At 45.3% G+C, this 22296-nt stretch overlaps 1 protein-coding gene across 4 annotated transcripts; it reads right to left on the reverse strand.

Moving 5' to 3' along the window:
- Positions 1–4073: 4073 nt before the first annotated feature.
- On the reverse strand, positions 4074–22093 carry LOC124088004 (cytochrome P450 4F3). Of its 4 annotated transcripts, none has more exons than XM_046437260.2 (14): positions 21975–22093; positions 21323–21521; positions 17448–17518; positions 17242–17321; positions 15956–16009; positions 15738–15865; positions 14062–14183; positions 13107–13377; positions 12739–12805; positions 12452–12581; positions 5136–5269; positions 4975–5039; positions 4729–4811; positions 4074–4375 (listed from the first exon to the last, which is right to left on the reverse strand). In XM_046437260.2, the coding sequence occupies exons 2-14, from the start codon at positions 21518–21520 to the stop codon at positions 4198–4200; spliced, it is 1581 nt and encodes a 526-aa protein (XP_046293216.1). In that variant the 5' UTR covers position 21521; positions 21975–22093; the 3' UTR covers positions 4074–4197. The 4 variants fall into 4 exon arrangements, with proteins under 4 accessions (XP_046293216.1, XP_046293215.1, XP_046293218.1 ...); XM_046437259.2 differs by having other exon boundaries at positions 21900–22021; XM_046437262.2 differs by lacking the exon at positions 17242–17321 and having other exon boundaries at positions 17374–17518; positions 21900–22021.
- Between the last annotated feature and the right edge of the window lie 203 nt (positions 22094–22296).

Consider the following 22296-nt stretch of genomic DNA (forward strand, 5'->3'; position numbering starts at 1 on the left):
GCTTCTTTTAAGGACACAGTGTACACCAAGAAAATAAGAAGCAGAAGGTCACCGGGATAGTGAAGACATTTAGCAAAGAAATTTAAGAGGGAAAAAAATATAAAGTTAGTTAAGTGATAAATTTTTAGTATAATTTTTGATAACCAGTATAAAAGTAAATTCTGTAAATAATGATATGGGTGTGTTTATGGGAAGAAAGAATTTTGGGGCTCTGGTTTGTCTTTAGAACCCTGCAAGGAGTCCACAAAGGGCATTGCTGGCCAGTTCCTGAGTGGTAACAATTTATGTCTGGAGCAAGTGGGCAAAGCATGTTTCCTCCATATTGCAGAATAAAGCCGTGCTTCCTGAACAAACAAACAAACAAACCCCAACTAGGAATGGAACCACCATATGACCCAGCTATCTCACTCCTCAGTATATATCCAAAAGATCTAAAATTGGCATGTTACAGGGATGCAGACACATCAATGTTCACTTTTTTCCTTTTATAATACTTTTTCAGAATTTATTAGTTGTTCTTTTTATTTAATTGATTTTAATATTTTTTAAAATACACGACACACATCAATATTCCTAGCAGCACAATTCACAATAGCCAAGATATAGAACCAATCGAGGTGCCCTTCAACAGATGAATGGTTAGAGAAAAAGTGGTATAACACACAATGGAGTATCATTCGGCCATGAAGAATATGAAATTATGGCATTTGCCAGTAAGTGGATGGGACTGGAGACCACTGTGCTAAGTGAAATGAGCTAGACCCAGAAAGTCAGAGGCCATTTTTTTTCTGATATGTGAAAGCAAGTCCAAACTGAGGGGAAGAAAAAGGAAAAGAAAAGTGGGGCAGGGGGATCCATCAAAATAGAAGAGTAGAGGGAGTAGAGGGAGTAGAGGAGGGGATTGAGAGGGAGGGAGGAGGGATGGGATAAGGGAAACACAGTGGGGTGAATCCGACCTAACTTTCCCAGGTACATATATGAATACACCATAGTGAATCTCACCACTGTGTATAGCCACAAATTCCTATTTTTTTTAAAGTTGTAAGTTAATAGCAGAAGATAAGTAGAGAGAAGGGAACAGCAGAAGGAGGAGTGGAAAGACAGGGCAAGCACTGCAGACTAAATCAGAGAAAATTCTATTCCATGCTTTAGTAATTATGTCCAAATGAATATTAACATGATATATAACTAAAAAGAATCAATAAAAAAGAAATTAAAACAAGCATACTTGAATTGATGAATAAATAAACTGGCAGGCAATTTTTTAAAAATATATTACATAAATGAAGAGACAGGCAGATGAAGAACCAATATTTCACACTGTGCATTTTATTTCTTACAAGAGTGAATGTTTCCTGTCAAAAGTATTACTTTGAGGTCCAGGGTGGTGGCTAAGTGGTAGAGCACTCGCCTAGCACATGTGAGGCAAAAAATAAATTTTTATAAAAACTATTACATTGATAATTTGAGGCCCCATCTGTCAGAGTCTCACCTACTAATTCTGGAATGGTTCCATGGGTATCTAATATGCCTGGAGCTGAGACCCACTTTGAAAATGTCTTCACTTGTAGGTTGAGGTGTGATCTCTGTAGGAACCTGACCAAATTCACCTCGCTGCACACCGAATAACCTTGAGCAAGTGATTTGTTCTCTATCATCCTTAAGAATGAAGTGAAGGTGAATTGGGCGTTCAGCTGGGGGAGCTGCAGCATCACCTTGTCCCCCCCCCAACAGTGTCTACTTCTGTGAACAGGAACAAAACTTCAGTGTCGGTGGAGTTACCAGGCCACAGTTGTTCTGTGGAAGATGTCCAACCACACCCATATCTTACATGAAAATATTCTCACCTGTTTCTATAAAAATTAAATATTTAGCCCAAAAGCTAATGGATGAAGAGTAACTGGACTTTTAATTGACAGTGATATCTGAAGCCATTTTGTTCTGACATGAAAATGTAATGTGAGACTTAAATATAATTTTCACCTGTGAAACATTTCAGATAGTTAGAAACTTGAAGTATGTGTGAGAATATAAGCAGTGATTATTAAGACATGTGTGGATTGTAGGTGATTTTATTCCTTCCATTTCCTTATAGGATTTTCCCCTATGGATAGGCATTGTTCTGGAATATGAAAAGCACTTGAATGGAGACTGCTACAGGCAAAGTAAAACGACTGTGATTTTCCACTTACACTATGTATTTTTTTTCACCTCATTTTTCAGTGTCAGTTGTTATTTTACAGCCTGTGATCCTCCCAGGTCCTGGATCTGTGGCCTCCTGAAAAGCACTCAGTCCTTGCACTGTGTCCTGATGAAGACCCCTACACAGAGGAGCCAGTCGTGAGGCAGCCGCTGTCCCTGGTGCTGAAGGGGAGGCCCCGTCGGGCCCCTCACCCTCAACCCTGCTCTGCAGTCACTATTCAATCAAGCCCAGGGCCACTTCCATTTACTCCCTGGAACTTCTAGATGAAATGGAAGTCCTGGTAGTGCCTCTCTAAAATATATATGTTTATATATATTTATTTATTTATTTATTTATTTATAGATATATTTTTATTTATATATTTATATATAAATATATTATGTATTATATATTATATAAATATATTTATATCTATATATAAATATCATATATATAATATTTTAAAAATATATTTATATATTTTTTCCAGTTCTAAGCTTCAGGCTCTTGTCAGACCAACTTGCAGTTTCTCAGATTTAAAATATAGATATTTAGAAACTTGCCAGTCATGGTGGCACATGCCTGTAATCCTAGCAGCTTGGAAGACTGAGGCAGGAAGATCACCAGTTCAAAGCCAAACTCAGCAACTTGTCAAGGTCCTAAGCAACTCAGGGAGACCCTGTATCTAAATAAAACATTAAAAGGGGCTGAAGATGTGGTTCAGTGGCTAAGTACCCCTGAGTTCAAACCCCAGCACCAAAAAAAAAAAAAAAAAAAGCTGGCTGAATATTCCAATGGTTTTCTCCAATAGATGCTAGCCACACTTTTCAAAACTCGAACTCCTCTTTTGGGCTGAGGATATGGCTCAGTGTGACTTTAAAACATTTCAAAACCTAAAATGTAATGCCAAAAAGAAGAGAGAAAGAAGAAAACTAATTTTCATGGACTGTGGGTGCTTAAGAGATGTGGATGTGGATGCTTGGTTCAGTTGTGTTGTGCATGTAAACTTGTTCAATCTTCAGAATATACTAGTGGGGTGGGGTACTATTAGGTGGTAAAGGAACTGGGGCTTCGAAAACTAAACAATAAAATATGAAGCTCTGTTTTAATGATCTTGTGATGAAAGGGAAAAAAATCAAAGACAAGGAGCAATACAAGAAGGAGAATTTTTAAGAAGGTTCTTCTCACATAAGAACCTTAATGATCTACATCTCCCAGGGAGAGAGCAAATTGAAGCCAAGAAGCCACACAAGTGTTTGGTCAGCTTGTGTTTAAATGGCCTCAGTGACCTTGGGCACCACAAGCCCGGAACTTGGTTTAACATAATCCTCAAGCACAAGGGCTCCAAGGACACCTCTACAGAAAACTGCCTTTTTCAAATTCTACAAATATTCTTTCAAATCTGTTAGCAAATACCCAGGCGAAGATAAGCAGGAACACAAAAATCAGGGCCCCCATGAGTGAAAATCAGCAAAAACGACAGGCAATGTAATAGATGCACAGATACCACAATGATCAGACACACTGTAAAACAACCAGGCTTGTTAGGTTTAATGAACATAGTAATTTAGTAACCATAGAAACAGTAAAACTCCTGAGGTGAGAAAAGATTGGGTGTATTAAGAAGATCAGAATAAAGTCAGGATGGCAGAAATGTTAGTACTATTAATTGCCTGCATTTACAAGAGTCTCAACACGGCCTTCAATCCTGGTTCCTCTCCTGCTCAAACACCTCCCATGGTTGCCTTTGGTCCACACGATGAAATCCATATTTGAGCAACGGGAGAACCTGCCATCAGCGCGGGGCGCTGTAGTCAGCCAGGGACGCTGTCACGGTCTTGGGCTCAAAGACCTCAGCCTCGCCTTCCCCCAACCCACGCGCCCCGTCACCTCTGTCCCCCTGCGCCCGCTGCTGGCGCTCGGTAAAGTTCAAGCACAGGTGATCACCATCTTATTCCCGGGAATCTGCAAAGGTGGGTGGGCGGGTGTTGTGTCCCAGGACAGCTCTCTGAGGGTCACTCCGCACCCGCGCTCAGCGGCTCCAGGCGCAGCCAGAGCCCGCCCTCGGCGCGCAGGATCAGCTCGGGCTTCCTGCGCGGCTCGGTGTCGTCGGGCAGGACGCGGAAGCGCAGCAGCGTCAGCGCCAGCCCCACCTTCATCTCGTTCATGGCGAAAGTCTGCCCGATGCAGTTCCTGCGGGCGGGGTGGGGACTCTCACTGTGTCGGGATCCCCATCTGGGCTGCATCCCACCGCTACGAGCTGGGGACCTCCCACCCACCCACCCAGATCAAGCTGAGGGGCAGCGAGGGACGCTGACGCGCCTGGACCACTGTGGGCGTCCCCATGTCCCGGGGCCTGGCCCAGACTCCTGCCCCAGCTCGCACCAGCAGCAGGGAGGGGACTCTGCCACACACACCCCTTTCCTGGGATCCCGTTCCAAACCTCGAGCCCCGACGCACGCGCCCCACAATCAGGCATGGGGCGTTCGGACGAGGCCCCCTCTGCACACCCTCACCCATCCCGCCTCCATGCCCGCTGCCCTCACCTGGGCCCCGCCGAGAAGGGAATAAAAGCCAGAGGTGACCTCTTCTGGGGGCTTTCTGGGTCAAAGCGCGAGGGGTCATAGACCTGGGGACAGGGCAAGAGAGGGCTGCTGGGAGGGGCCTCTTGGCAGGCACACCAGCCACCCCGGGGGAAGTCGGGCAGGTGCAGTAGAGGCACAGAGTCTGGTGTCCCAGGTCAGGTCCGCGCCCCATCACCAGGCCCCAGGAATGGGGAGGAGGAGCAGCACCTCAGGATCTGGCCAGACCGATGGATTGTGATGGATCCCAAAGATGCTGATAGCACAGACGTTCCCTGTAAGGAAAGAGGGGACAATCAGGATGAGGTCCGTGCTGCCCCATGAGACCACCACCGTGCCCAGGAGTCTCCTCCCCCTGCCGTTGTGGGCACCTTTGGGGATGACCCGGCCGTCGGGGAGGGCAACGTCCTGGGTACAGCAGCGGGAGATGATTGTGACTGGGGGGTGCAACCGCAGACTCTCCTTGATGCACATGGTCAGGAAGGGCAACTGGGCCAGGTCGTCCCTAAGGAACCACCCCCAAACAATTATCCAAGGAGCAAACAGAAAAACTCCCCCAGCCTTACTGCTGCCCCATGAAACCCTCTTGCCACCGCCCTCTGCCCCTCTGTCCTACAACAAAATGAATCCCAGACGGATCAAAGGTTTAAACATTAGAAAATCAAAATTACAAAAATACTAGAAGAAAACTTGACCTGGTGTTTTTAGAAATATTTCTCAGCAAAATACACCTTTCAAAAGTGTACTCTTTAAAGTATTGATATATTTGAAAGAAAGCATTATTAAAATGATAAAATGACTGAACAAAAGCAGAAACAAATATCCTTAAAGGGTTAATAAGGTTATCTGAATGTATAAGATTCACCCACATGCTAGGGAGGCATGACCTATTAACATAAAGGTGTGAATTCTTTCTAAATCAGTATATATTCAAAGTGATCCAATAAAAATCTAGTTGGATTTTTAAGCTAGACAATTTTTATCTTTATTTATTTATTTATTTTTGGTGCAGGAGATCAAACCCAAGGCTTTGCACATTAGAGGCAAGCACTGTTGCAACTAAGCTAGATCCCCAGCCCAATGATCTTATTCCAATTGGAAGGGTTAAAGTTCATCAGGGGCTGGGTCAATATAAAAATAAAAGTATCAAAGAAGAGGAGCCTAATCTACCCATTATTAAGACCTATTACAAAGGTATAGTATTTAAAGTATTTTTTAAAAAATATATGGTACTGCAACAAGAACAGGAAAATAGATCCATAGAACAAAGTAGAGAGCTTGCAGTCAGATACATCAACTTTAGCATCCGGTAAAGAGGTTCCACACATTCCTGGAAAATGGATATATGGTCTGGTGGAGGTGTTCAGACAACTGGCAATATGGAAACAAAAAGAATTAAATCCTCCTCTACTCCACATGCAGGGTAGAGCCTCCCCCCATAACTAAAAGATAAAACTGTAAATTTAATAGCATATCCATCATTTCCAACATTTGTCATATCTTTGTCAAAATTCTCTCTTTCAGCTATTTTGAAATGTATAATACATTATTGTGCAGAATATCAGAACTATTCCTCCCCCCTAACTGTAACTTTGTACCCATTTACAAACTGTCCCCATCAGTACACCCCCTTCCCAGCCTGAGTAAAGAAAAAAAAAACTACAAAGAAGATAACATTTTTGTGACCTAGCAATAAGGAATTCTTAAAATCTCAAAAATACAAACCATAAAACCAAAATTAAAAAGGATAAATACAAACAAAATTGAAGAATTACTATATAATAAAAGACACCATGGACCAAATTCACATTCTGATGAGAGGTTCAGAGATATATGTAGATCTAGAATATACAAGGAATTCCTGCAAATCAACAAACAAAATGACAGGTGACCCAAGAAAAAAATGAACAAAAAGATATAATCTAGGAATTCCCAGAGATCAACCACAAGAGATTTAAGAAGGGGTGCACAGAGTCACTGGTTATCAGAGAAATGGAAGTATTAACAATGAGATGTTACTTCATATCTGTTTGAGGTAGGAATCAACAATGTGAGGAGTGCTGAGGATTGGCTGAGGGGTGTGGAGGGGTTGGTGGATCTCATGCACTGATTGTGGGGATGTGGGCAGGGGCTGCCATTCTGGAGGGCAACTGCCGGTATGTGGTCAAGGAAAAATGGTATGTGTTTACAACCCTTCCAACTGGCTCCCAAGTATGGGTTTCAGAGAGGTCTTCAGACAAGTGGATGAAGAGTCCATACAAAGATGTTTGCTGCAGGGACAGGATGGAAGCAGCCTGAGTGTCCAGCACTAGGGGACTAAAGAGGAAAGCACCACATGACAGTTAAACACAATAATCTACATGGACTTAGAACCATGGAAGGCTAATAAAATCCCAGTGCTGCATCTCTGGAAAAGGTGAAAATCAGTATCAGAGCTGTGACCCAACAGCATATTTGCAAAGTTTATAATATACCCACTTCAACAACAAATTTTACAAAATAAAAGCATCAGTTTCTTTAGAATCACATTAGGGAAGACTAGACTTGGGAGAAATGGGAGAAAATAAGTATTGCACAGTAAAATGATGACATCTAGTCAGGAATTTGGAGAGAGTGGTTAATTCAACTCCTGGAAACTGAGGAGTTTAATTTGAAAAATATTAATTATTTAAAAATTTCAAGGTTATTTTTTCAGACTAGCCAATCGGATTATAGCTATCATGTGGAAAAATAAGAAGTCAAGAAAAAAATGTAAAAGCAAAATAAGTAGATGAGACAAACTTTATCGAATATGAAGTGTTCTTTAATGATAATAAAGATTCTTGGAGCTTATTATCACTAAATAAATACATGGCACAGAGTAGAGTCCAGAAATAAACTCAAATACATATAAATGAAGTTAGCTTATTATGAAGCAACTGTTTAAAATCCTAAGGTAAGTTCATTACATTCTGTTGGGACAATTAGCTATTTGGGAAAAAATAGATTCTTACCTTAGTACTTATACCTCAGTACTTAAACTGTACTTATAGATTTCATAGGGAAATGTTAAATATAAAAAGTAAATAAAATGTTAAATAAATAAAATATATTTGAAAAGAAATAAACCCTTTAGGGGAAAACACACAAGAACTTTACATTTTAAAATTAAAATGTGATGGGGCTGGGGTTGTGGCTCAGCAGTAGAGCGCTCGCCTAGTATGTGCAGGGTGCTGGGTTCTATCCTCAGCATCTCATAAAAATAAATAAAATAAAGTATTGTGTCCAACTACAACTAAAAAAATGCAAAAAAATTAAAGTGTGAAATGTTTAGTAACACAAATTTAAAAATAAACAAAAACAGGAGCTAAAAAAGAATTAATAAATTTGACTACAAATAGATGAATCAAACCAAAATAAATAAACCCAAACAAAAAATAAAGTCAAAGATAATTTGGGGAAGGATATTGCATGGCAGAAAAAAAGAGCTAATTTGGGGCTGGGGTTGTGGCTCAGTGGTAGAGCGCTTGCCTAGCATGTGTGAGGCACTGGGTTCAATTCTCAGCATTGCATTTAAACAAATAAATAAAGGTCCATCAATAACTAATATATATATATATTTTTTAAAGAGAGAGAGAGAGAGAGAGAGAGAGAGAGAATTTTTTAATATTTATTTTTTAGTTCTCGGCGGACACAACATCCTTGTTTGTATGTGGTGCTGAGGATCGAACCCAGGCCGCACTCATGCCAGGCGAGCGTGCTACCGCTTGAGCCACACCCCCAGCCCATTTATTTTTTTTAAAGAGCTAATTTTACTAATATGTAAAGAGTTCTTATACATCAATAAGAAAAACTAAAAATCCCAAAGTAGAAAGGATAAATTTTATGTGAACTGACATATCACATAATAAGAAATATGCATGGCTTATCAACAGATGAACCCAAAGCTCAAGATTACTAGTGCTTAATTGATGTTCATTAAAATAACAAAGAATTATATTTCACTTATCAGATTGGCAAATATTTTAAAGTTTCTTAGTGTACACTCTTGGTAAGCACTCAAGGAATGGAGCATTCTCAGTTTCTATGTAAGACTGGATTTTCCAAGAGCTATTAAGTTATAAAAGTCAAGTACCTTTTCTTTAGCAACTGCATTTCTAGGACTTTGTCCTGCAAAGGTATTCACATGTTTAAGCAATGTGTCCGTATACACAGATATTTACTATGTTGTGTTTGTGATAGCAAAAAAATGGAAACTGTTCAAATTTCCATTGAGGGGGGAATGTTTTGATAAGGATATGGTGGAATACTATATAGCTACCTGAAAGGTAGAAATAGGTATCACTAGTCCTATCACACTCTAGAGGATAGACTGGTACAGAAATACTAAAGGGAATTCAGCAATATTTTTTATAATTGAAAATGTTTACATAAATGTCCCCAACAGAGTTGTGAGATGAATAAACTACAGCATGCTCCATAGCACTCAAAATAAGGAGTTTCAAGACACAGTGTTGAGTGTAAAAACAAGGGCATATTTATACACATCTATAGAATCAGTGTCAAGAAAAAGATCTGGAAGGACATGTGACAAATTTCTGGCTCTAGGGACCTCTCAGGAGACAAGAGACAGGATCAGGTGTGGGGAAGAGGCTAACAAGATCATCTGCATCCATGAATGAAATTGGAGAGCATTATGTTAAGTAAAATAAGCCAAACACACAAAGACAATACTGTCTCACTTAGAAGTAGAATCGAGAGCAATTGAACTCCTAGGAGCAAAGACTAGCATGTTATTATCAGAGGCTGTGAGGTGAGAGGATGGGGAAGTGATAGTCCAAAGGTCCAAAGTCTCAGCTAGATAGGGGAAAGAAGGTTGTTGTTTGTGATTGGATTGAACCCGAGGGTGCTGTACCACTGAACTACATCCCATCCTTTTTATTTTTTGAGACAGAGTCTTGCTAAGTTTCCCAGGCTGGTCTCAAACTATGATTCTCCTGACTCAGCTTCCAAATTGTGGAGATTACAGGCATGTGCCACAACTCCCAGCGAGCTTCATTATTTAAAGATCAATTGAACCGATGGGCTGGGGATGTGGCTCAAGCGGTAGCACGCTCGCCTGGCATGCGTGCGGCCGGGTTTGATCCTCAGCACCACATACAAACAAAGATGTGTCCGCCAATAACTAAAAAATAAATATTAGAAATTCATTCTCTCTCTCTCTCTCTCTCTCTCTCTAAAAAAAAAAAAAAAGATCAATTGAACCGAATAGTAAATGTGGCTAATGATTGAGTGCTATACATTCCAAAATTGCTAAGAGAGTAAGTTTTCAAATATTCTCATTATAAAAGAATGTTAAGTAGTTGAGGTGATGGGTATGTTAATTAGTTTCATATAATCATTCTACATTATATTAAAAATCATAACATCTCTTTCTACCCCATAAATAAATAAATATATATATATATATATATATATATATATATATATATATCCAAATTTTTAAGTTTTAAAAAAATTAAAGAGAGGGACTGGGATTGTGGCTCAGCGGTAGAGTGCTCGCCTAGCACGGGCGGGACCCAGGTTTGATCCTCAGTACCACATAAAAATAAAGGCATTGTGTTGTGTCCATCTACACTAAAAAATAAATATTAAAAAAAGAGAAACGTAATTTATAATGTTTCAGCGTTTCAATTTCTGAAAGGGAAAAAAAAAATGTGTTCCCATGCTTGTCTTGACAATTCAAAGTTATCTTTCAAATTTTGAGTTTAAAAAAAAAGAAAAGACCTTGAAGCGCTATTGCTTCAATGTGGGAGCTGAGGGCTCTGTATCTCCTCCCAGCTGAAGAGAAATGGAGGGAAGGAAAGAATGAGCAAGAGGAGAGAATGTGAACAGACCCAACATTGTCTGGAAAGACACAGGCAATCATCAAAAGCAGGAAGGGGACAAATGATGGCCTAAACAATACAAAAAGGTTATAATGAATTGTTTGAACTTTTACCAAGGGCATAATTATTTGAAGGTGGAGGAATCACAAAAACATCATCTGTACTGGGCAAAGATTTAAAGTTGAGGACACTTTCCAAAATGTCTGACCAGTCCAATACCTCTTCCCCATCCCTGGACCCCCTGGGCCCCACCTCGTCCCCTCCAATTTGCCCTCATAATCACAGAGAAATGTTTCTTAATGCCCAGATCTGATCTGCCCCTCCCTTACTCAAATATCTGCCATGGCTCCTCATTGCCCTCTGGGTTAGTCATGAATCTTCCTTTAAGTAAGAACTTACTGTCCAGCTGCAAGAAATGCACTTATCTGTCAGCTTCCAGCTATGGGGTCTTCAGGCTCTACCACACAGCATCCAAGCCACAGCCTCGCTTTCCCAGACAGCACCTAGCCAATAACTGACCATGCTGATCCACAAGCACATGAGCATCTGTGCCCAATGTCTGGCTCCCCTAACAGCAGCATCCCTGCCCACTTTAATCTTTCTTCTAATATGGGATTCCAAAGGACTCAAACTGACACATTTTTGATTAAAGTCCAAACATGGTTTTCAAAGCATTGCAAGCAGGGCATCTGATACCACCCCCAGGAGTCTCTCTGTTCTTGACACTGCTTCACAAAGATTCAGCCACTGCTTCCCCTGAACCCTAAAACATGCCAGGCTTCTCGTACAAACTCCCAACCTAGCCTCTGCACAACCGTCCCCCTTGACCAGCTCTTCTGATCCCCACATCCAATATGGAAAATCTGTATTCACTGTCTCATTACCAGTCTGGCCTCCATTCTTTCTGCCCCAGCTTTGTCCAGGTAGGATTAAAATGAAAAAGGAAAGATGGGCATGTAAGCATGTACCCAGAGTGCCAGCAACTCTGGAGTCTGAGATGCTGGGATCATTTGATCCCAGGAGTTTGAGCCTGGACAACATAGCAAGACCCCATTGCAAATAAGTAAATATGAAAGTAAATTCTAAAAATGGGACTGGACACATAGTTGGGAGACGGCAGGGCTAAAAATATGGATGTGTCTACCAAGTGAAGAGATGAATGAGTTTTGCCCACTGAGATCTTTGTGAACTCTTGGAATAGCCTGCAAGTTTTTTAAAAGAATAAAAATTAAAGCCAGTCATGGTGGCATACACCTATAATCCCAGCGGCTAGGGAAGCTGAGGCAGGAATATCATGAGTTCAAAGCCAGCCTCAGCAACAGTGAGGCGCTAAGCAACTCAGTGAGACCCTGCCTCTAAATATAAAGTACAAAATAGGGCTGGGGATGTGGATCGGTGGTCGAGTGCCCCTGAGTTCAATCCCCGGTACCAAAATAATAATGATGATAATAATAATAATAATAATAATAATAATAATAATAATAAAGAGGAGTAAATGTCTTAGGGAAATGCAAGTTTAGACAGAAGTGCAAAGCAGAGGAGGATGGTTCATTTACTGAATCCATGCTGGGTGGCATCTGTTCGACTTATATTGTCACTAGTTCTCCAAGTAACTCTATGGGGTAGAGATGCCCTCCAGTTTACAGGTAAGAAAAGAGATTCAGAAAAGGGAATTGATTTTGCTAAATGTTGCCTAGCAAGTTCAAAAAGTGATACATGTGGAGTCCCAGATAACTCCCAGCAAAAACATCTTCCTGTTCCCCACCTAGGAAGCAGGGCCCATGATAGGGGCTCAGGGAGGGCCTTGAGGACTCACTCACCACTCAATCTCCTTAGGATCACGGTCGCTCAGCAGGTCTTGCACCTCCTTCCGGCAGCGCTCCTGGTATTCCGGGTGCCTTGCCAGGTTGTACAGGGCCCAGGAGAGACCACTGGCCGTGGTGTCATGGCCTGAGGGGCAGTCAGGCAGCCTTGGGCCTCTGGGCTGCTTCAGCACCAGAGGGTGGACAGCGCCCAAGCATTGAGGTCCTGGGAAGGGTGGGGAAAGGGGAGGAGGGACAGAATGCCATGACCCCACCCCCTCTGTACTGCCACATTAGTCCCTCACCTCCAAACATAAAGGTGTCAGCCTCCGCTCGTATGTCCTCATCTGACAACTTCTTCCCATTTTCATCCTGGACACAGGACAAGACCCTCAAATCAGACCAAGTCTAACAGCACCTGGGTCTAAGCAGGGTCCGTCTCTTATCATCTCCAGAGCCTGACCTAGTTCTTCCTCCCGTGTTTCCTGCCTCTGTGCTCCTCAGAGGCAGCCTTCTACAGCGTGACCTCCAGCACTTACCTCTGACTGGTCTCTCCTTTCCTCAAGCACCTTCCATGGCTCCCCACAACCTTCTCAATCCCGTTCAACTTCTGTCTAATATTTACCATTAAGGTCCACGCTACCTCTTGAATTCAAGTCTCAGGGAAGCCCACCTTGGACAGCAGGAGCAAATCAATAAAGTCCACAGTCTTAGACTTGGCCTTGGCCTTGAGGAAATCATCAACATCCTGAGCAGCCAGAGTGCAGCGCCGCTCCTGGATGACCGCATCTGTGAAGTCGTGCACCAGGTCGCACGCCCTGCGGAAGCGGCGCCCATCAGGAGTGAGGTAGTACAGGAAGTCCCAGTACAGGAAGATCTGGTGGTACCGTTTGGTTACGAGGGCACTGAGCTCCAAGATGGCGGCAATATATTCACTGGGCTGCCTGCAGGGCCAGGACAGAGGGGAAGCAGCTCCTTAGCACCCAGGGAGCACTCCCAGCCAGGGTCCCAGGGCCACAAACCATCCAGAAAGGCATGCTGCCAAGCACAGTCCTCTGTGCCACTCTCTCTGAGCTGGCTCACATCCCAGGTGTCCGGGGCAGAGCATGGGCCTGATGCTTATCTCCTCGCCCTCTTATTCAACATCTGCTCCTGCCCATTCTTCCTTGGTTTCTCCTGAATCTGCCCCATTTTCTCCACCAAGACCTCCTCCTCTCTAGGTTTCCTTGCATCCTGTGTCTATGCGGCCATCAGTCTTCCAGGGAATCAAACATCCAAGTTCAGCTCTGACCATGACTCTCACCTGCTCCCACACCTTCTATGGCTCCCTGGGAGCCCCAGGATAAAGTTCACACCCCTTTGCCTGGCTACTCAGTGTCCTCAAGATCTAGCCACTCCTTCCCTCCAACCTCATTTCCAAGGGGTATCCTCACTACTCTTGCACACGCTCTGCTGTGAGCCCACTTGCCATTGCTCACACAAGTCCGCTACCTGGAAAGACTACTATCTCTTCCCCTCCCTGTCCTTCAGCGCCCAGTTCTGACCCACCCCCTCCAGAAGCTTCCACTGATTCCTCTGGTCAGTCCTTCCTCCTCCACCAATTTCCCAGGCCCTGGGCAAGAACTCACTCCTGACAATTGCTGTCGAAGCTGAAGACGCATTTCTGCAGACTGTCCAAGGTCATGAGGCTGATGTGCTCAAACATGTCCAGACGGGCACTGCCCTCTGAGATCAGTCGTTGCCACTTGGCCTGGCCAGAGAAGGGAACAGGGCTGGGGCTTGGCCTTGGCTCCCAGAGCCCTTGCTCAACTACTCCTACCAGGATGGACTCCCCAGAACCAGCCTTCTGGTCCTGTGCCTGAGGCTCCCAAACCCAGAAGGGACCAGGTTTGGTGAGAGCAGAAGCTGTTCCTAGTAGGAGCTGAAGACTCAGGTGGGAGTCAGGAGACCTGAGCTCAAGTCCAGCTCTGCCCTCCATGCTCCATGCACCTGGGCAACTCACTGCCCTCCCCCAGGTCAGTAACCTGCCAAGTCTTCAGCAACATTTAGTTAAGTTTACCTGGTTCAATGTCACATAAACCAGGTTAGAATGCCTGCTCACTTACTGCTGGGTAAACTTGGACAAGCTCCATAATCTCTCTGACCTTTGGTTTCACCATTCAATGTGGCAATCATAATCGTCTCTACCTCAGAGGGTTGTGAAAATCACATTAGCACAGGGTTTCTGGATACAGTCAGTGTGGAGTAAGTGTTGGCTAGCATTATCATCTTCATTAGCATAATGAAGGATTTGGAAATGTTGCAAAATTCATTTATTTATTTATTTTTAGTACCAGAGACTGAGCCCAGGCATGCTTAAACAGTGAATCACACCCTCAGTACTTTTTTTTTTTTTTTTTTGAGACAGGGTCACACTAAGTTCCTTACAGCCTCAGTACGTTGCTGGCTTTGAACTCATGATCCTCCTCCCTCAGCCTCCTGAGTTGCTGGGATTACAGATGCGCACTACCGCACCCAGCTTTCCCTAAAATTTCTGAACACGGCCCTTCCCTGCTTAAGACACGCTACCGTCCAACAAAGCACAGTCTTAGCCTTTGAGACTTTGTAGCTCCTTCCATTAGGAGGTGGAGACTTTTTTTTTTCCATCTCTTGAACCTAAGCTGTATTTGAGACTTGCTTTGGCCCATAGAGTATGTTCAACGCCAGCCTCAGCAACTTAGTGAGGCCCTAAAACAACTTAGCAAGACCATGTCTGAAGGGGCTGGGGCTGTGGCTCCGTGGCTGAGCACTCCTGGGTTCGATCTCTAGCACACACACAAAAAATCATGTGCTAGTTCTAAAACTAAGCATAGAGAGGGACTGAATGTTTCTTCTCTCTCTCTCTCTCTCTCTCTCTCTCTCTCTTTCTCAGCCCAGTCTCTGCCATGCTAGCAAGCCCAGGCTTGGTAGATAAGAAACAAATGGAAGAGTCCCACTGGACCACTAAAGCCAATGAGTTTTAAAATAGTAGACTGTGCAGAAAGAACTACTGTATACAGCATTACTGTGTTGAGTTTCTAGGGCTTCTGTGAGGGACACTAGAAACTAATGCCTTAGAAGCACCCACTATGTGCCAGGACCATAGCTCTGTGACATCATCTTGACCTCATTTTAAGTAGAGGTTATTACTCCCAATTTACAGACGAGGAAACCAAGACTTGGAGAGAAAAAGCTATAGCCCCAAATCTACCAGCAGAAACAGGTTTGCTGGTCTGTTGGGAGCCACTCCCCCTTTCTAGCTGGGCCCTGGGTTCAAGGAACTCACATGCATGATGTCCACACTCTGGTTGAAAATCTTCATGTAGGGCTTCAGGATGTTGAAGTGGAAGGCAGGTGTCAGCAGGCGCCGGCGGTGGCTCCACTTGTCACCGGCACTCAGCAAGAGCCCATCCCCTGGTAGAGCAACCATGGGCAGTAGGCAAGGCAACACCATTCCCTGGCCCCCCAGGTTGTCCCCAATCCCTTTCACCTGCAGTTACTCACCCAGCCAGGGTCTCAGGTAGCCATAGAAAGCCATTTCCTTGGGTACAACCATAGCTGGCAAAAGTGAGCATCATCAGGGCCCATGGAGTGAGGGAGGGTGGAGATTCCCAGCCAAGGGTCTGCACTTCCCTCCTCTGAGCCCAGAACAGCAGGAAGAGAGCCAAGAGCATAGGAATCAGGAAGGAGTGAGGAACTAGGGGCACCAGACCAGGCTGCAGAAGCAGAGGTTCAGCACCCTCTAGCAGGCCTTGACAGAAGGTCTCCGTGTTCTCTCTCACTCGAGAATGGCCCGGCACTCTACAACACACATTTCCAGGGACTAGAATGCCTGTCCCAGACTCTCTGACATCTCCTGACATGCTGGGGACATATGTCATGGATACAACATGTGTTACCATGACCCACCACTACACAACATACATGATCTGCCCCGACATGATACCACATGGTCTGAAATAGACAGTCTAAGACAGTCTGACATGAAACAAATGTGACCTACATATGATCCCCAGACAGGATTTAAATGTGGTCCCATTAACATTCCAGATGTGACACAGGGATGACCCAGACTGTCTCAGTGTCCTCCTCTACTCCACACTAAGCACTAAGTGTTAGGGCTCCTAGAAAGACCAGAGGATCCACCTCCCTGGTCAGAGGCTGAGCTTAGGGACCCTTCCATCAGAGGCAGCTGAGACATACCAGAGTGCACAGAACTAAGGAGGAGGCCTTGGTATGCGGGGTGAACTTGAGAAGTCCTAGCACCTCCCTGAGCCCCAGTTTCCTTACCCAGGAACTGCCTGTCTTACAGCTAGTAGATAAATGTCTTCCGTTTCAGCTGCTGGATCTTTCTCTTGGAACCAGCACCTCACACCTTCCCCAGCCTTAATCCAAGGAGCTGAGAGGTGGTTCCACCATCCAGAGCTGAGCTAGGCCTCCACAATCAAATCACAGTGACTAAGTGAAGCATGGGTTCTTCACTCAAATGAGGCAAATTTAAGAGAATCCTGGAACTACAGGGAATTTTCCCCAGGACTTGAAATCCTAGGACTCATCTTTAGCAGAATAAGAGTGAAGCCATCACAGGAGGAAGCAGAACTGAGATGAAGACTCTTGCTGGTATTGTTTGAAGAACTGGATCCAGCTTATCTGAAGACATTCTCCTGCCCTTTACTGTGAATAGATCCCCTTTCTTTGCTTAGACCACACCGAGTTGAGTTCCCATCACTCACAACTGAAAAAGACCTGAGCCCCCAGAGAGGGCCAAGACCCTGTCCAGAGTCACTTGCCTGTGATAGGCAGAGCCATGGTCTTTATTGGATATCGCCCCTTCCCCGGCTCAGCCTGGCCTATCCAGAGGTGGGAAGGGCTGGAAACAGGAACAGGGAAAAGAGGCCAGGGGTCAGGACTGGGAGAGATACCTGGGGCCTGGAGCAGGGGGGCAACGAACTTAGGGTGGACAAGCCGCAGGACGGGGTAGAGGGGCCCGACCCACCAGAGGTGGACATCACGGAAGCAGTGGCCCAGCTCCTCCACCAGCCGCATGCCTTCTTCATTGTTCTGGGCCTGGGGAAGGAGAGGGCTGAGGCCAGTCCTGCCAGGGGACTGGGATTCCACCACAGCCCCACCTCTTACCCCTTCCACCCGAACTGTTCTCATCTGTCTCTGTTTCTGTATCTCTATCCATGTGTCTATCCATGTGTCTCTGAACCCTCCCCCTATTCATCTCTCTTTTCCTAGATAGATATACAGACGATGAATGGATGGATGATGGATGATGGATAGATAGATAGATGTGATGTATTGTGAATAGATTATAGATAGGTATGATAGATAAAATGGTGAAGGCGTTCCTACACCCACTGTCTGACAGGGTCACAGCGTGGGGGATGCTGCGGCAGGGCCACACCATCTGGAAACCGGAACCATTAGGAATGTTAAGTGTTTTGTTTATGATCCTCATGATATGGATAACAGGGCATACGTCAATCAATAGAAGTACGTATGGCCTGAGATTGCAGGAAAAGTCCCAGAACAAGATGAAGGATGCCATTGAGACATGCCATGAGGTGCGTTTCAGTGTCTCTCAGGATACAGGCAATGGTGTTATTCCTCAAGCTTAAACAACAGAAATATTTATCCCATGGTTAACGATTTACACTAGCCCCCCCAACCCCATCCAAAAGCCACAACCTGTACAACAGCCTAGCTACAGAAAAACAATTGCTGTGCCAACAGTATAAGGACCACCATGTAGCTTATGGTATCCCCTCGAGGACAAGAGGCTAATAAAAATACATTACCCAACCAATAGACCCTCCTTTGCCTTATGCAGAAACTTATGATGAAAATGGAAAACACATAGTTAATATAAATGACAAATGAGTTGAGGTGTAAAGCCTGCCCTTTAGTTAAAGATTACAAAGACATAGGAATTGGTGTGTTTTGACCAAGGATCAAGGAAGTTCTTTAAGAAAGCAGTTGAATAGGTCATATGAAAAAAAGGAGATTACCTTGGAAATTAAAAATAGAATAATGTAAAATTAACATAGATACAGTTTAGAGGCACTTCGGAGTAGTAGGCTTTTAAATAATAGACTTTCACTACTTTAAGTGTGTTTTACTGGGATTTTAGTTTAGAAGTAAGAAAGCTTACAAATAATCATAAGTATGCTTTAAAGTTAAAGGTTAATGAAATAATTATAGGTATGCTTTAAAGTTAGAAGTGAATAATAGGTCAGGAGTCATGTAGTCTAGTTGCATCCCCTAGCACCTAGTGATTGACATGAAAACCTAAAAGCTTAATCATGATTGTCTAAGGTTACAGAAAAATATTTTGAACAATGTACTCAATATCTTAGGTATTCATTGTATGTCAAAAAAGATTGTAATTCTTGAAAATTATGTAAATCAAAAAAGTTTCCGGCTTTGAAACTATCCATTAACTACCTGAGAAAACACCTGTAAAAAGGTATAAAAATAAAGGTCCCTCCAGGGGCAGAGAGATGTCTTCTGGAAGTTGCTCTACTCTTCTTCTTTTGTCGATGCCACTCTTCCTTCAGGACCACCCTGGACCTCTCTCCACCACCCCCACCCCCACCCCCCCGCGGGGGCTGGACCTCAGCAATAAAAGAGATACAAAGATGGATACATAGATTACTGATTGATGTGATGCATTATAGACAGATAGGGATACAGAGATGAACATACAGATGATTGACAGATGGAGAAATAATAAATTAAATATAGATAAGATAGATACATTGCTAGATAATGACACATTATAGGCAGGTAAGATGAATAGATAATATATCGAAGAGATTAAAGATAAATAAGTAGGTAACAGAGGTAGAGATTAAATAGATAGATACTTGTGTCTGCATTTGTTTCTTTACTCCAGTTTATCTGTCCTTCTGTGTGTTTTTCCATCTTTTCTCTTCATTCTGTCTCGGTTCTGCCTCCCTCCCCCTTCCATGTGTATGTGCATCTCTGTCTCTGTGTCTCTCATTATTCTTATCTCAGCTCCCCATCTCTCTCTCTCTCTCTGTCCTCCCCACCAACACCTTATGATTCACCCCCATTCATTGTGGACTCATAGCTATTTCACTCCATCCAACTTTCTCCCTTGTCCCCAAACCCCAGCACAGCCTCTTGCCACTAGCTCTGGTTCCTCCCCAGCTTGGCAGAAAACAAGTTTAGAGGCGGTTCTAATCTTAGTCCCCAGCTCAGGAGAGATGTGAACTTGGAACTCACTTCAGGAGGGAATGGATGGTCAACTTAGGAGCTGGACCCCTGGCCAAGGAGGTGGCTTCAGGAGAGGGAGGAGGAGGAGAATTTGAGATCCCAGAGAATCCCATATGAAAAGCCTGGGGAAACAGCCGGAGGGAGATAGAGGGGCCACAGGGAGCTCAGGGGACACCAGGGGAAGGTGTCATCCAGGAACCAAGAGAAGAGGAGGTCCCTGGGCATGGGACAGTTAGCATAGCAGAGAACTTCTGGGAGATGGATGGGATGGGGCTGGAGATGTCCATGGGACTTAGGGAAACTGGAGGTCATGAGGGTGGTAGGGGTGGGGACCAGATGAGGAATGAGCAGGGAAAGGGAGGCCATGAACAAAGGTGAGTCTTCGTCCTTGAGGCTGATCAAGGAGATGGGAGGTTTGGTGCAGAGTGAATCTCATTAGAGGTGAGTGGAGAGGAATCTACATGGAACCTAACTGTCCAGTTCTGTGACCTTCTCCAGCATCATTGTGGAGAAGACATCAGAGAACATGGTTGGCTGAGTTTCTCCAAAGCAATTTTTTTCCCCAAACATCCATGTAGAAAAGCCCAAACAGCAAGAGACTGCAGCTTGTGAGTCATGATAGGAACTGAGCTAGAGGTGGTCGAGGAAGGAGGATTGGAAAGAAGTTGTTGGACTAGGATGCAGAGGGGATGGAAGTCCTGAGGGTGATGAGAGGAGGTGAACAAGAAAGAGGGAAGGAGAGCTGTAGTGAGAGGCGGCCACACATCATCAGTGGCACTGGCGGTGATGCTTCAGCAAGTAACAGCAAAGCCAAGGTATGATTCTGGAAACAGCAGATGCACACAGCCCAGAGCAAAGGCCTCTGGGAATGAGGCCCAGGATGGTGAGTGAGGAGCCCCATCCCAGCAGGCGTAGCCACCATGGCAGAGGCCACAGGAATTCTTTCTGGAAAAGAAAGTGGCTGGGTGCTGCTCAGTGACAGAGGATTCACGGAGCATGTGTGCAGCCCTGGAAAGAGAGGAAGGGAGGGAGAGAGAGGTGAGAGAGGGGGAAAGTGGCCGACTTGGGTCCATTGATACATCTTGGCGGTGGAGGGCAGGATAAGAAAAGAGAAGTTCCTGAGAAGTTGGAGTGGGAAGAGAAACCGCGGGCCCAGCTGTGTCCTGTGGGGATGTGGGGAGGGGGAGGTGGGTCACAGCTCATTCATGCAGAGAACTGGCAGCCCTGAGGCCAACAGAGATGGGCCAGGCAGGAAGTAGACCCTGGATAATGCCCCACGGAGGCCACAAATCCAAGGGTGGAGACTGTGGACTGGCCGGGGGTCCCAGCTCTGTGCAGTCTTCCCCGGGAGCCCCCCAAGCAGGACAGGATGCACTAATGGGAGGAAGGCAGTAACCCATGTGACCCAAAGCAGTCGGGTAGGGAAGGGAAAGAAAGAGAAAGGGCTCAGGGCAGGAGGGGGACAGAGAAGAGGGAAGGCATCCAGTGGGGCAGAGGAAAAAGAGGTTGCCCACCGTCTCCCTCACTTCTCCGAGTCCACTCCCTGGCCCCAACTCTCTGAACCCACTCCAGCCTCTCAGAAAGTCCACCCACTCTGATGGTCCAGACGCAGTATGCCACACTCACCAGGCCTAGGTGACCCCAAAACCAGTTCCGTCTGGGGGGCTGTGGGAAGCATCGGAGGCGGTAGCAGTTGTCATAGAAAGTGTAGATCTTGGTCAGGCTGCGGGCCAGGAACCAGGAGGCCCCGGCCAACAGCAGGAGTTGCCAAGGAGAGGCTGCCCAGGGCCCCAGTCCCAGCCAGGACAGGCTCAGCTGCGGCATCCTGCAGGGAAGATGGGACAGATGGTGAGCTACTGAGGCCCTGGAAAGGGAAAGGAAACTCCAGCGACACTGGACAGGAGTGGAGACTTCAAGACGGGGGTAGGACTGAGAGGGGGAAGACCCAGGGCAATCCAGAGAAGAGGCATTGAGAAAGGAGAAGAGAGGGGGAGGGAGAGAGGAGAGAGAGAGAGAGAGAGAGAGAGAGAGAGAGAGAGAGTCTGTTCAAAGCCCAGAGGGGCTCAGCCTGAATCATGGGGAAGTGGCCAGGGACTCGGTTACCCAGACACCAGGCCAACACGCTCCCGGGAGCCTCCCCAGCCTTGGGCGTCACCCTCCCCATTCCAGGCCAAGGCCCCCCTCTCCCACCCCTGCTTGGCACCTTCTATCAGGAGTAGCCTGTCCCCCACAATCTCCTTTCCCCTCCTCTAGGACCTCTTTGTCCCTGGCTCCCGACCTGTAGGAGGCTGCAGGAAGCTGGCCTGGGCAGGGCTGAGCCAACCAATCCCCACAGGCTTGACTGCCTCCTCCCTGCCTGGGAAGGCAGCCAGGACATGGGGGAGGAGCCAGCTGGGTGCAGAGGAAGCCACCTCAGGGTCACAGGCATGGGTGGATCCTCAGGATTTCATGCCTTCTGCCTGATTTAGGGGCAAAGGTAACTCTGGGCCCCCAGGTTGATAGCAGCCTCTACGTCTCGAAGCCCAAGGGATGGCAGGCAAAAGCAATGAAAAGAGTTTGGGTGCCCCGAAGCCAGGGCCAGGTTCCTGGTTCCTTGAGCT

Source organism: Marmota monax, unplaced genomic scaffold (genome assembly GCF_021218885.2).
Source record: "Marmota monax isolate L192 unplaced genomic scaffold, Marmota_monax_Labrador192_F-V1.1 WCK01_AAM20220418_F8-fsc00021, whole genome shotgun sequence".
NCBI lineage: Eukaryota > Metazoa > Chordata > Mammalia > Rodentia > Sciuridae > Marmota > Marmota monax.